This window comes from Phacochoerus africanus, chromosome 7 (genome assembly GCF_016906955.1).
Source record: "Phacochoerus africanus isolate WHEZ1 chromosome 7, ROS_Pafr_v1, whole genome shotgun sequence".
Taxonomy (NCBI): domain Eukaryota; kingdom Metazoa; phylum Chordata; class Mammalia; order Artiodactyla; family Suidae; genus Phacochoerus; species Phacochoerus africanus.
The window spans coordinates 104681913-104697511 of NC_062550.1; the positions used below are offsets into that span (position 1 = coordinate 104681913).

Below are 15599 nucleotides of genomic sequence, written 5' to 3' on the forward strand. Positions count from 1 at the left end.
TCAGTAAAAGAAGACAATCTTTATAAATTTTCTGAATAACAAACTCAATAGTTCACCTCAGAGTTTCCACATCTGCCCTGGTTTATCTCCAGAGACACACACAAAAAAAACAAAAAGACAACCTATGGAATGAGAGAAAATAGTTTCGAATGATGCAACTGATAAGAGCTTAATCTCTATCATATACAGACAACTTACACAACTCAACAGCAAAAAAATCCAACAACCCAATTGGAAAATGGGCAAAAGACCTGAATATACATTTCTCCAAAAAAGATATAGATGACCAACAAGCACATGAAAAAATGCTCAACATCACTAATTATTAAAGAAATGCAAATCAAAACTCCTATGAAATAGCACCTCACACCGGTCAGAATGGCCATCCTGAATAAGTCAACAAAGAGCAAATGCTGGAGAGGGTGTGGAGAAAAGGGCACGCTCCTACACTGTTGGCAGGAATGTAAATTGGTACAACCACTATGTAAAACAGTATGGAGGTAGCTCAGAAAACCAAATATAGAACTCCCATATGACCCAGGAATTCCATTCCTCATATATCTGGACAAAACTTTCATTGAAAAAGATACATGCATCCCTATGTTCATTAGAGCATTATTATTCACGATAGACAAGACATGGGAACAACCTAAATGTCCACTGACAGATGAATGGATTAAGAAGATGCGGTATATATACATGATGGAATAATACTCAGGCATGAAAAAGAACAAAATAATGCCATTTGCCTCAACACAGATGGAACTAGAGACTCTCATGCTAAGTGAAGTAAGTCAGAAAAAGAAAGACAAATACCCTATGATATCACTTATTTCTGGAATCTAATATATGGCACAAATGAACCTTTGTATAGAAAAGAACATAAACTCATGGACATAGAGAACAGACTAGTGGTTGCCAAGGGTTAGGGGGAAGGGGTGGGATGGACTGGGAGTTTGGGGTTAATAGATGCAAACATTTGAATTTGGAGTGGATAAGCAATGAGATCCTGCTGTATAGCATAGGGAACAATCTCTAGTCACTTGTGATGGAACATGAATGGAAGATAATGTAAGAAAAAGAATATATACATATGTATTATGAAGAAAAAGAATATATACACATATAGTATGACTGGGTCACTTTGCTGTACAGTAAAAATTGACAGAACACTGTAAACCAACTATAATGGAAAAAAATCATTAAAAAAGAAAAAAAAGGGTTTGGGGTTTGTCTTTCAAAGTTTAGAACTGTGGCTATTTAATAACTACAGTAGAAAAATATCTGAGTATAGATAAATTTCAGCCAAGGCTTCAACTTGTGCTATAAGTTCAGGATGTACCTTTTATGTGCCATAAAATTGAGCACCCAGAGGAAAAACAGCAAGAAGTGACGCTGTCCCCAAGGACCCGACTCCATCCTCCCTGCTCTCATGCTGCTGCCAGTTTGGAGGAAACAGAAACCTCTGGGCTGATGCCATCAATGAACCATCTCATGACCAATCCGACAGAGGTGTCCCCACCACCACCACCCCCGGCATCAGAAACCCAGTTCCGACACTGCTATAATCAGTTATTACTCCTAGTGCTAGCTAGTTTAGTTTAAAAATCTCTACTTTGTTCTTACTAGCTTAAAAATATTCTAACAGGATTTCCCACTGTGGTGCAGCAGATGTGGTTAAGGATCCAGCACTGTCTCTGTGGCAGCACAGGTTTGATCCCTGGCCTGACACAGTGGGTTAAGTGTCGCCCCACTTGCGGCACAGGTCATAGCTATAGCTTGAATTTGATTCCTGACCTGGGAACTTCCATATGCTATGGGTGTGGCCATAAAGAAATTACAATAGGTTATTATGTGTTTCATTATGGTGTTTTATTTCCATTCAAAAAGTACAAATTTTATTTTTTCTTTGATTGATTGGGTTATCAGGTTAATAACAATGACCTATATGGGTTTCTTCCTTTTTTTTTTTTTTTCCTGTAGTTGCCTAATCAGGATGTACCATTGTTACTCAACCTTCTTTTGCTAAAGTAATATTTAGGTTATTTCCCTCCCTTTTTTCTTTAGTTATTACTAACCATGATGCAATAATCAATCTTACTCAAATATCTTTTCATAATGACACTTTAATTTCTGCAAGTTAAATTCCCTATAGTGTGATTAAGTCATATTTTTTAAAAATGTATTTTAATGATAACTGTTCCTAAATAATTGTAGTTGAAAAGTATAAATTATTATGATTGGAGTTGCAACAATGTGTCCAAACTCTCACTATTAGTCTGGACATTCATCTTCTTAATTACTGCAAATTTAATTGACCAAAACATTTATTTAATTTGCACATCTCTGACCCTGAGCGAAGTAGAGTGTCTTCTTACTGGTCATTTGCAGCCCAATTTTTGGAATAACTATTTACACATATCCTTTCGCTATACTCATTGTCTTTTAAAGAGAGAATAATATATATTGAAATTAAGGGGAGGCACTGTTTTTTTTTAGATAGTGCTCCAAACGAAGCGATATAAATACCTTCCCCATCTCTTCTGAATGAGTGATGATATGCATGCAGTCAATATGCAACAAAATTCGACGAAATTCAATGAGCACCTACTTTACATCAGGAACTACACTAGGCATAAATGAGAAAACAGGCTCCATCTTCAAAGCAGAGAGACGCAGAGGTAAGTAATTACAAAACAACGCATTCATAACCGTGTGATCCCCTCACCGACAATTTTTCCGCTCATGGCTAAGAGCAAAGAAAAAGAAAAGCTATGAGTGAGGACATTAGTTGTGATCAGAGTAGAAAAGGAGACTAAAGCACAGCCCCCAGAGACACAGACAACGGCTCACTGAAGAGCAAGTATGTGAGGTTTGAGAGCAGAACAGGGGGTTCAGCAAGAAAGGAGAGGATGAAAGAAGGCCTGACAAAGTGCGTCTACCTCTATCCAGAGTCATGGAATCCAAGTGGAAATTGAAGGAATATAAATGTCACACGACACTTAACAAGTAACTTTGCACATCATCCAGACGTCCCAAACGGTGTGTGAACTTTCAAACTGAGAGAAAACAAAACAAACAAAACAGGGGAGTCCAGGGCTATCATTTTGGTGATTTAATTCCAGAAGTACTTTACAACAACATTTTAAAAGCCCTCAGAGGAATTCATATGACTCTGAAATTATTTTGAATAAATATAAGATGGAGTCTTCCTATGTGTCTACACTAGTTGGCAACACAAAGAAAATGTCTTGGGATCAAATTAATGGAAGATGAAGGTATTTCCTAGTTAATTTATAATTTTTTTCAAAGGACAGATGATATTTTGACATCTGGGGTATAAAGACAATTCTAGAGCTTAAGAGCAATTTCTTTGCTCTGGTTTACTAATTCCTCTGCTCATTTCTTATCAGGACTCTGCTAAGCAATGATTGCTTATGAGGACGTATCAATACCAAATCCATATGGAAAGACTTAAACAAAATTCCCCATCTCCCCAACTGTGAACATGAATGGTTTTCTTTTGTTGTTGTTGTTGTTGTTGTTGTTTTGTTTTCTTGTGATTGCCCAGGGGGAGGGGGAGGGAGTGGGATGGATTGGAAGCTTGGGGTTAACAGACGAATGGTTTTCTAAACAAGGTTTGAGATTCTTTGAAAAGTCATGGTCTTAATTCTCATCTTCAGCACGTGGTACTGTGTTCCATGTGGGCAATCCCACCTGATGCTACATCCATTCCCGCTCATTCCTATGAATTTATTTTTAAAACTTGCTGTTTCAAAATTTGCTGTTATCTAAATATTCTACATGAATCCTTTTTTCTTTTCCTTTATCTTTTTGTCTTGTTAGAGCCATGCCTGTGGCATATGATGGTTCCCAGGCTAGGGGTCTAATCAGAGCTACAGCTGCTGACCTACACCACAGCCACAGCACCATCAGATCTGAGCTGCATCTGAGACCTACACCACAGCTCACAGCAACGCCAGATCCTTAACCCACTGAGTGAGACCAGGGATCAAACCTGCAACCTCATGGTTCCTAGTCAGATTCATTTCCACTGAGCCGCGACGGGAACTCCCTACATGAATCCCTTCACTCACTGAATACCAACCCCCTAAAATAAAGAATTTTGACATCCATTTATTTGACTCTTTCAAATTGTTTTCTCCCTCATATGAACCAGCAGTTTCACTAATTTTCACACCATCAGGAAACTGGTCTTACTCTAGAATATTTACCCTTCACCGCTGGATGCTATCAGTAGATTAATAATTATGTTATCACGCATTCCCAAACTAGCAAGGCATAACCACTTGCACATTCTATGATCCTAAAGCTTTTCTAGAATCTCAGAGAACATCTGAGTGGAAGTAGGGCACGCATTTATTGCTGCTTTTGTTCCTATTGTCATTATTTGGTTGGCTGGTTGATTTCTTTTGATTTGATTTCACTTGTTTACCTTTAGCAGAAAAAACACACTTATAAGATTAGGGGAAAAATTCAACTAAGAAGAATGACATTAAAGGTCACTTATACACTTAAAAACCATCATCTTGAGGAATTAGGGTTCAGAAGGTGGCCGGAGGGACTGTACTTGAGCTGGAGGAGAACGATTTCCTGAGAATGGACACAATGCCTCGGGCCAGAATAAAGAGCTTGGATTTTATTCCAAGAGTCATGAAAAGTCCTTTGAGTGCTTACTATGGGGTGTAATCTTTGGGTGAATGATTAAAATAAAATGTAATAATCACATACAATACTGTTGTGCATTCTTCTCTTTCTCTCTCTCCCCCTCTCTCTGAGACAGATGACATTTTGACATCTAGGGCATAAAGGAAATTCTAGAGCTTAATAGCAGCTTCTTTGCTCTGCTTTACTAATTCCCCTGCTCATTTCTTATCAAGACTATGCTAAATAATGATTGCTTATGAGGAATCATCAATAGCAAAACCATAAGGAAAGACTCTGAGAGAGAGAGAAATTTTTATTCAAGCCTCAAGTTCAAGTATTTGGCTTGCCCACCTCGTCAGTTCCATCTTTTCCCACTTTCCTCCTGTGCTATTATACTCAGGACATAAGGCCATCTTGCTGTTACCCACACCGTGCTGCTTCTGTTCACCACCCTTGATTAAATTATTCGAGTTCTTACTATCAACATTTTCCTTAAGCCAGCTTAGGCTGGGAGCAATCACTTGAAACCAAAAGAATCTTGACTAATACTTACTCCCATTCTTCAACAGTTTTTCATCTATTTGATCTGGAATACTTCCACCACAGTCATCACTCCTTACTGAACAAGCTCAATTTGTTCATCTAGCATTTAAACTATGGGGACCGGTTACACAACTGGTTTACACATGCTGTCACATAATTATCACATCTCAGTGGATGAAAGCCATCAACTAATTCAGACCAGTATCAAGCCAGTGATCTTTTTGGTAGAAACATCCCACATGAGTTGATGCAATAAGCTGAATTTATCTTTAACTTCATAAGTTTCTATCACAAATGTCATCAAACTAAGACTAATCCTCTAAGTGCACACTGAGTGTTTCGAACAAAGACCAGTTACACATGTATTCCTAGTGATGAAAACCATGGCTTGGGGGTAAGATAGAGCTGGGTATGATTCTAGCTCTGTCATCTTCTAGGTCTGTAACTTTAAGTAACTCCTTCCTGTTATCAAGACTTAGTGTATCTTTTTAGCATATCAAAAGCCATTTCCAGAGGTAAGCTTTTATATTACAGGAGAAATTATTCGACCAGTGACATTTAATAAAAAGCTGCAGTAAAACTGTTTTGACTTCCTAATATATTACATTTAAATATAAATATTTAAATTATTTCACATAGGCATATTTGATCTCTAATTAGTCTACAATCATTTTAAGTTTCTATATATATTTTTATCTCCCCACAGAGTTTAATGAACATTTGTCAGACTGATTGATTCAAAATTACTTCTCATAATGACTACCAAGAAAACTGAGAAATGTTTAAAAGCCAAAATTTGTATATAATCTAGAATTTTCAGCATCATTTTAATTTCACAGTCTTTAGCTGCATTTTGTGGGGCATTCAATTAGAAGTTTTATAAACAAGGAAGAAAACTGTTAAATTTTAGTGGCATTACAGAAACAAAATTTCTAAACAAATCCAAACTGAATTCAAATATAAAGTAAATAAATAAGTTGTATAATCACTTTAGTAGAATACCACACCCCAATCCAAAGTGAATTAAAAAATAAGCTAGAGGGCTCTAATATAAATTCATTATTTAATGGCAGTTGCCCTAGGAATGCAAGGATCATTTCTCATTTGAAAACACATAAACATACTTTACCAACATAACTGAGGAAAAACGCTACTTAGATGACAGACGTTATTTCACAAAGCAAATTTTGAAGGAAATATTATTTTAAAATGAGATGGGTTAAAGCAGATTTCTGAATACACCATCTACAAATTAAGTGTGACTCACACAGTAGTGATTATAAAACAATTGTACCTCATGAGCTATTTTGTAAAGAAATACTCATGACAAAGAAAGAAGACACCCAGTATAACAAGTATAATAGGCAACCTGCAATCTGCAGACATGCTGAAAATAGCAACTATCCAAAGATGTTGTTTTTTAAAAGATTTGGTAATTATTCAAAGAACCAAAAAAATGTAAATTGAGAATTACAAGAGAAATATGGACCCCTGAAACAGGAACTCTGCTAATAAATATAGCCACCCCTAATACAGTATTTTAAGAGCTGAGTATCAGAGCTGGGGTTCAAACCTACGACTCTGTGACTCAAAATGCATGCACGTTATATCATGATACATGCATCCCATCCTCCCCAATAAAATTGATAGGATGCAACTAAAGATTCTCATGCTAAGTAAATCAGAAACAGAAAGACAAATACCATATGATATCACTTATATGTGGAATCTAAAATATGGCACAAATGAACCTGCCTATAAAGCAGACTCACAGACATGGAGAACAGACTTGTAGTTGCCAAGGAGGAGGGGGAAGAAATGGGATGGACTGGTAGTTTGGGGTTAGTAGATGCAAACTATTACATTTAGAGTGAATAAAACAAAGAGGTACTATGGTATAGCACAGGGAACTATATCCAATCTTTTGAGATAGAACATGATAGAAGGTAATATAAAAAAAAGAATGCATAAATATGTATGTATGTATGTATATATGCGCCTGGGTCACTTTGCTGTATAGTAGAAATTGGCGCATTGTAAATCAACTATACTTTAACAAATAATTTTTAAAAATTAATATAGGGAGAGATCCTAAAGAGTATTAAAAAGTATTGGTGGTTATTGATAGTGATATGAAAGAACCCAGGATTATGACTAGCCATTTAACTACAGTAGCTAAAGCTTCCAACAGGTGTCTTAAGAAGATGTTGGGAATTGAAAATTATTTCTGTATATACTTCATTTCATTTATATATATATATTTCAGTCTATTATAGATAATATTCTTGGACATGTTAAGGTGCTATCCTTTTTTATTCTTTATTTATAAGACCTTACTCTATTCAACCAGAGGCATCCATTGTCTGGGAAAGCATCACTACTCTTATGCCCAGAATGCAAAGAGAATAAGTCAATGTTAAATTTTTAACTCTTAAAATATATTCTTCATTCATTCATCCATTCCACAAATACTTAGTTTTCTAACTTTGAGCCAGGTAGCTTTCTGTTCCAGATGTGGCAATGAACAAAGCAGATCTTGAAGCAGGTAAGATCTCAATCTCTCTCCCTGTCCTCTGTCTCCCTTTCCCTCGTTGTGCGGGGGCGGGGGGGGGGGTGTAAAATAAAGCCAAGTTCTACTTAGGAAAAAGTGTGTTCTACATTCTCCTTCCACTTGGAGAGTCAATCCTTCATGATTTTAGACCATAAAGTTTTATAAGTCCTGGTGTAGAAAGGAAGGCATATACGCAAAAAGAAAGCTTTCACCAGTCAAGAAAAAGAGAAAGTTTTGCACTACTAAGAAAAGGTGACAGGAGGAAAAGGACAAGCAGTCAGACTGGAATGTCCTAGAATCTTAAGTTGAGGGTAGAGTGGTGGTTGGTGAAGGAAATCCCAGTGTAGGCACGCTCATTCTTCTCAGGACGGCGAAGAAAATGACGAACCTCAGAAAATATGTCTTCAACACGGCATGACCTATGTCTAGGAAGTAATTATGCCCAGTGACCCCCTCTACCCAGTAGAATTTGTTTTAAATTTGTTTTAAATTATTCCACTTACGGAAACTTAAAAAGACAGAGGCATAGAGAATAAATGAGTAAAACTCTGAAGGCCTTTAATATTACACACTCATATTCACATAAGTTGACTAGTCCTTGACTCTGAGGAGCAAAATATTTAGTGTGATTATTCATAATATATCACTTTTTGTTTTGGTTACAAAAACCATGTTATTTGACTATGCTTAGACCTCTACATAATATGGGAAAAAGTTGTTTCTTAATAAAAGCATAGGAACTAGCCTATTAATAATCAGATTTCTAATGTAGTATCACAATCTGAAATTCAGAAACTGCATTCCTATTACGTTACAGATAAGTACTTGTTCTCAGAACTAGTTCCAAAAAAGAAAAAAATTCTTACCAGACATAAACTGTGTAATAGAGGATAATTCCATTTGGCTCCAGGGGTGGTTGCCATGACAACTTCACCATGACACCAGACAACTGTTTCACAGAGAAATCTTGTGGGGGAGAATCAGGAGCTGAAAATTTAGGGTATAGGATAATGCATTTTATTAAACATACATGAGAAAAGGTTAAAATAGAAATGCACAAAATTTTATTATGAACTTTCTGGTAAATGAATCAGGTACAGCGCCTTGCTCCATGGGCTTGGGAGACTGTTTACTTTAAAAATGAGATGATAAAAGATTTTGCATGGTGGTGTTAGAACATCTGTTTCTGTGATTCAATGGAAAAAAATATTTCATGAGAAAAAAAGAACAAGGGGCATGTCACTATGATTCACCTACTGCTCAAGTGCATCTTGATAAATTATCATCCACTAATAAAAATAAAACTATTGGGGTGAATAAACACACAATAAAAGAGCTCTCCAAACAAATAAAAAGAGATGGGAAAAAGATCATGCTACCAAGAGTGGGAAAGTGATAAGCATAACCCTGGGAGAGCAATTAAAATGACTGACCTCACAAATGAAAACTACATTCTTTAATTTCAGTTGTGTCATTAAACTGCAAAATAACATCAAAATCTGTTCACTGAACCTTCAAAATTGAATGGTTTACAAAGGAAATGCCAATATAGCATATAAAAAAGCACAAAGACATTTCAGGGTGTACTTCTAATTGTGCTATAACAGTGTAAGGCTGCACATATTTTAGCCAGTGAGCCTTGAAGAAGAATGAAAAAAATTACCATAAAGTCAACAGCAAGTTTATATTTCCACTTAGATAAAACATTTAGAATGACATTTCTCAGCTGCTGCATAGTAATGTCTTAGAATATTAACACACAATTTTTTCATGTAGGATGTAAATTACTAAAATTTTAATCATTATTTTAGTGATATGTGGAAAGTGAACTCATAGCTCATACAAAGTCTGAGATTTTGCTCAGATCTTTCAACAATGTTAATTTATAGGTCAGTATATGTGTGGATCACTTTTTTCAATAATTTGGAGAAAATGCTGCCTGAATTACTGCATTTTCTTTCTGACTTTTGAAATAATCTCAACTAAAGCACATTTGTACACATATGTGTGTGTTTTCATTGCTTTGGTAATGACAACTTTTCAAAAAGAAAAGTTTATCGAGCTGAGAAAAGCTTTATGAGATGAGTTCTACCAAATAATGATGACAGCTGTATTTATATTTTCAGTTGGTATTTTCACTGGCACTACAATAAAAATGCTATCAAATATTGATTATCACAAGAATCCATGTATCATTTGGAGAGGTCTGTTTCCCAAGATATGAATTACCTCTAACTGAAAATAACTGAAAACTCTTTTTCATTTGTCAAAACAAAAACCTACAATATTTTTTCTGAATATTGCAAAATTAATTGGGAAAAAAATATTTTCTTTTTTTTCTGAATATTGCAAAATTAATTTGGAAAAAAATATTTTCTTTTTTTTTCCTTTTTTTTTGTCTTTTTGCTGTTTCTTGGCCACTACCGTGGCATATGGGGGTTCCCAGGCTAGGGGTTGAATCAGCTGGCCTATGCCAGAGCCACAGCAATGAGGGATTCGAGCCACGTCTGCGACCTACACCACAGCTCACAGCAATGCCGGATCCTTAACCCACTGAGCAAGGCCAGGGATCAAACCCGCAAACTCATGGTTCCTAGTCAGATTCTTTAACCACTGGGCCACGACGGGAATTCCTGGAAAAAAATATTTTAATCAAAACTATCACAGATATGGAACATTATATGTTGTAACTTAGCATTTCTCTTCTATTACATACTTTAAGGTATTTATGTGGAATATCAGACAGTTCTTGATGTTTTATATTTAATCTTCAGTATATCCTTGGATATTTCCTTTTTATGTAAAACTTTTAATTGCTAAATAAATACAGTTAACATGGCTTTTTATTTGTTATTAAGTATAGTTGCTTTACAATGTTTCTTCAATTTCTGCATGCAGCAAATGGACCCAATGACACACAGTTCCCTGTGCTGTACAGTAGGGCCCCACTGCCCATCCATTCCAAATATAACAGTTTATATCCAAAAGCCCTGAACTGGCTGTCCATACCACTCCCTCCCCCATCCCTACCCCCCAGGAACCCCAAGTCTGCTCTCCTTGGCCATGATCTATTCCTGCTTTTAGATAGGATCATCTGCGCCATATCTTAGATTCTACAAATAAGTGATCTCATATGGTATTCGTTTTATTCTTTCTGGCTTCCTTCACTTAGCATGAGAATCTCTACTTCCATCCATGTTGCTGGAAATGGCATTAGTTTACATATATATGTATTTTTTAATTTCCCAATACATTTTTTTTTCTACTGTACAGGATAGTGACCCAGTTACACATACATGTATACACTTTTTTTCTCACATCATCATGCTCCATCATAAGTGACTAGACATAGTTCCCAGTGCTACGCAGCAGGATCTCATTGCTCATCCATTCCAAAGGCAACAGTCTGCATCTATTAACTCCAAGATCCCCATCCATCCCACTCCCTCCCCCTCCCCCTTGGCAACTACAGGTCTATTGCCCAAGTCCATGAGTTTCTTTTCTTTGGAAAGGTTCATTTGTGCCATATGTTAGACTCCAGATATAAGTATATCACATGGTATTTGTCTCTTTCTGACTGACTTCACTCAAGATGAGAGTCTCTAGTTCCATTCATGTTATTGTAAATGGCATTATTTTGTTCTTTTTTATGGCCAAGTAGTATTCCATTGTGTATGTATACCACATCTTCGTAATCCAGTCATCTGTAGATGGACATCTGGGTTGATTCCATGTCTTGGCTATTGTGAATAGTGCTGCAATGAATATGTGGGTGCATGTGTCTTTAAGGAAAGTTTTGTAAAATATTCCATTGTATATATGTACCACAACTTCTTAATCCATTCATCTGTCAATGGACCTTTAGGTTGGTCCATGTTTTGGCTACTGTGAATAGCGCTGCAATGAACAGAGGGGTGCATGTATTTTTTCAATGAAATTTTTTTCTGGATATATGCCCAGGGGTGGGATTGCTGGATCATATGGCAGCTCTATATTTAGTTTTCTGAGGCACCTCCATACTGTTCTCCATAGTGGTTGTACCAATTTACATGCCCATCAGCAGTGAAGGAGGGTACCCTTTTCTCCACACCAGCATTTGTTATTTGTTGACTTGTTAATGATGGCCATTCTGACCAGTGTGAGGTGCTATCTCATTGTAGTTTTGATTTGCATTTTTCTAATAATTAGTGAACTTGAGCATTCTTTCATGTGCCTATCGGCCATCCATATGTCTTTGGAGAACTGTCTATTTAAGTCTTCTGCCCATTTTTCAATTGGGTTTTGTTGTTGTTGTTGTTGAGTTGTTTGTATGTTTTGGAGATTAGGCCCTTGTCTGTTGCATCATTTGCAAAGCTTTCTCTCCCATTCTGTGGGTTGTCTTTTTGTTTGTTTGTTTTTTGTTTTTTTTGTTTTTAATGGTTTCTTTTGCTGTGCAAAAGCTTTTGAGTTTAATTAAATTCTGCTGTTTTACTTGTGTCTTTATTGTCTTTATTCTAGGAGGTGGATCAAACAAGATTTTGCTCTGATTTATGTTAAACAGTGTTCTGCCTATGTTTTCCACCAGGAGTTTTATAGTATCTGAATTTATATTTAAATCTTTCATCCATTTTGAGTTTATTTTTGTGTATGGTGTTAGATAGTGTTCTATTTTCAATCTGTTACATGCAGCTTTCCAGTTTTCCCAGTACCATTTATTGAAGTGACTTTCTTCCACTTTATGTTCTTTCCTCCTGTGTCATAGATTAATTGACCATAAATGCTTGGGTTTATTTCTGGGATTTCCTACCTGTTTTCACTGATCTATATTTCTGTTTTTTGTGCCAGTGCCATATTGTTTTGATAATTGTAGCTTTGTAGTATTATCTGAAGTCAGGAAGCTTGATCCCTCAATTTTCATTTTCAATATTGCTTTGGTTATTCAGAGTCTCTTGTGTTTCCAACCAAATTTTAAAATAGTCTGTTCTAGTTCTATGAAGACTGTCCTTGGTAATTTGATAAGGATTGCAGTTAATCTGTATATTGTCTTGGGTAGTATAGTCATTTTGACAATATTGATTCTTCCAATCCAAGAGCATGTATATCTTTCCATCTGTTCATGTCATCATTGATTTCTTTCATCAATGTCTTATAGTTTTCAGAGTATAGGTCTTTTGTTTCTTTAGGTAGGTTTATTCCTAGTTATTTTATTCTTTTTGATGTAATGGTAAATGGGATGGTTTCTGTGATTTCTTTTCTCGCTCTTTCATTGTTAGTATATAGAAATGCAATTGATTTCTGTGTATTAATTTTGTAGCATGCAACTTGGCCAAATTCATTGACAAGTACTAACAATTTTATGGTGCTGTCTTTAGGATTTTCTAGGAACAGCACCATGTCATCTGCAAACAACGATAGTTTTATTTCTTCTTTTTCTAATTTGGATTCCTTTTATTTCTTTTTCTTCTCTGATTATCATTGCTAGTAGGACTTCCAAAACTATGTTGAATAACAGTGGTGAAAGTGGACATCTTTGTCTTGTTCCTGATCTTAGTGGAAATATTTTCAATTTTTCACCATTGAGAAGGATATGTGTGTTTTTTCTTTTTTTCCTTTTTTTTGTTTTTTTTGTTTTTTTTTTTTGTTTGTTTGTTTTTTTTTTTTGTCTTTTTGCTATTTCTTTGGGCTGCTTCCGCAGCATATGGAGTTTCCCAGGCCAGGGGTCGAATCGGAGCTGTAGCTGCTGGCCTACGCCAGAGCCACAGCAACACAGGACCCAAGCTGCATCTGCAACCTACACCACAGCTCACAGCAATGCTGGATCCTTAACCCACTGAGCAAGGCCAGGGATCAAACCTGCAACCTCATGGTTCCTAGTCAGATTTGTTAACCACTGAGCCATGACGGGAACCCCATTTTTCATTTATGGTTTTTTTTTTTTATGTTGACGTAGGTTCCTTCTATGTCCACTCTCTGGAGAGTTCTTATCAGAAACGGGTGTGGAATTTTGTCAAAAGCCTTTTCTACACCTATTGAGATGATCATATGGTTTTTATTTTTCAGTTTGTTGATGTGGTGTATCACATTGATTGATTTGCAGATATTGAAGAATCCTTGAATCCTGGGGATATATCCCACTTGATCATGCTGTAAGATCCTTTTAATCTACATTTGGATTTGGTTAGCTAGTTTTTTGTTGAGGATTTTTGCATCTATGTTCATCAGTGATGTTGTTCTGTAATTTTCTTTTTTGGTGGTATCCTTGTCTGGTTTTGCTATCATGGTGATGGTGACCTCATAGAATGAGCTAAGGAGTATTCCTTCCTCTGCTATTTTTTGAAAGAGTTTCAGAAGAATAGGTGTTAACTTTTTCTGAATGTTTGAAATAATTCAACTGTGTAGTCTTCAGGTTCTGGATTTTTGTTTTTTTGGAAGATTTTTAATAACATTTTCAATTTTGGTACTTGTATTTGTCTGTTAAAATTCTCACTTTCCTCCTGGTTCAGTCTTGGTAGAATCTGTCCATTTCTTCCATGTTGTCCATTTTACTGGCACATAGTTGCTAATAGTAGTCTCTTGTATTTGAGACTATATATGGTCCTTTGTATTTCTGTGGAGTCAGTTGTAATTTCTCCTTTTTCATTTCTAATTTTATTGATTTGAGCCTTCTCACTTTTTTTCTTGATGAGTCTCACTAAGGGTTTATCAATTTTGTTGATTTCTTCAAAGAACCAACTTTTGGTTTCTTTGATCTTCTCTATTGTTTTCTTTGTCTCTATTTCATTTATTTCTGCTCTGATCTTTATGATTTATTTCCTTCTTCCAATTTTGGTTTTTTTCTATTCTTTCTTCTCCTAGTTGTTTCAAATGTAAGGTTAGGTTGTGAGATTCTTCTTCTTTTCTGTATTACTATAAACTTCCCTCTCAGAAATGCTTTTGCTGTGTACCATAGGTTTTGGGTTTTTGTATCTTTGTTGCCATTTTTCTTTCAGTATCTTCTGATTTCCTCTTTGATTTCTTCAGTGATCCATTGGTTGTTTGTTAGCATATTGTTTACCTTCTAGGAGTTTGGGTTTTTTTCTGTTTTTTTCTTGTAGTTTATTTCTAGTCTCGTAGCATTGTGGTCAGAGAAAAATGCATGGGATGATTTCAACTTTTTAAAATTTACCAAGGCTTGATCTGCGACCCAAGATGTGATCAATCCTAAAGAATGTTCCACAAGCACTTGAGAAGAATGTTATCTTCTGCTGCTTTGGGATGGAAGGTTCTATAATTATCAGTATCTGGTCTAGGGTGTCACCTAAGGCTTAGTTTCCTTGTCGATTCTCTGTCTGGATGATCTGTCTCTTGATGGAAGTGGGGTGTTAAAAGTCCCCCTCTATTATTGTGTTGTTGTTGATTTCTCCTTCTATGGCTATCAGCAGTTGCCTTATATATTGAAGTGCTCCTATGTTAGGTGCATATATATTTATCATTGCTACATCTTCTTCTTTGATTGATCCTTTGATCATTATGTAGTGTCCTTCTTTGTTTCCTATGATTTTCTTTGTTTTAAAGTCTATTTTGAGCATGCCTTTTTAAATAGAACACCACACAGGGAAATTTACTCAATAGTTTATAATAACTACATAGGAAAAAAGAATAGTATGCATGTGTGTATGTAACTGATTCACTTCTCTGTACACCTGGAACTAATACAACATTGTAAGTCAACTATACTTCAATAAAATTTCTAAATTAACAAACACTGCACATCTACTATAGCATGCTAAGTTTAAATCATTTTAACATTTGCTAAAATTTGTATGAAATTTTTAAAAATGAAATTGTAAAAATTAGAATAAACACAGTATCTTTTGCA

General features: G+C 35.7%; 1 protein-coding gene across 1 annotated transcript in view; it reads right to left on the bottom strand.

The window, feature by feature from the left end:
* The window catches only part of PTPRQ (protein tyrosine phosphatase receptor type Q), a 213112-nt gene that overhangs the window by 148966 nt on the left and 48547 nt on the right, over positions 1-15599 (bottom strand). Inside the window, exon 18 of the mRNA XM_047785804.1 lies at positions 8629-8749. Coding sequence (XP_047641760.1) covers positions 8629-8749 — 121 coding nt within the window. The remainder of the gene's footprint in view (positions 1-8628; positions 8750-15599) is intronic.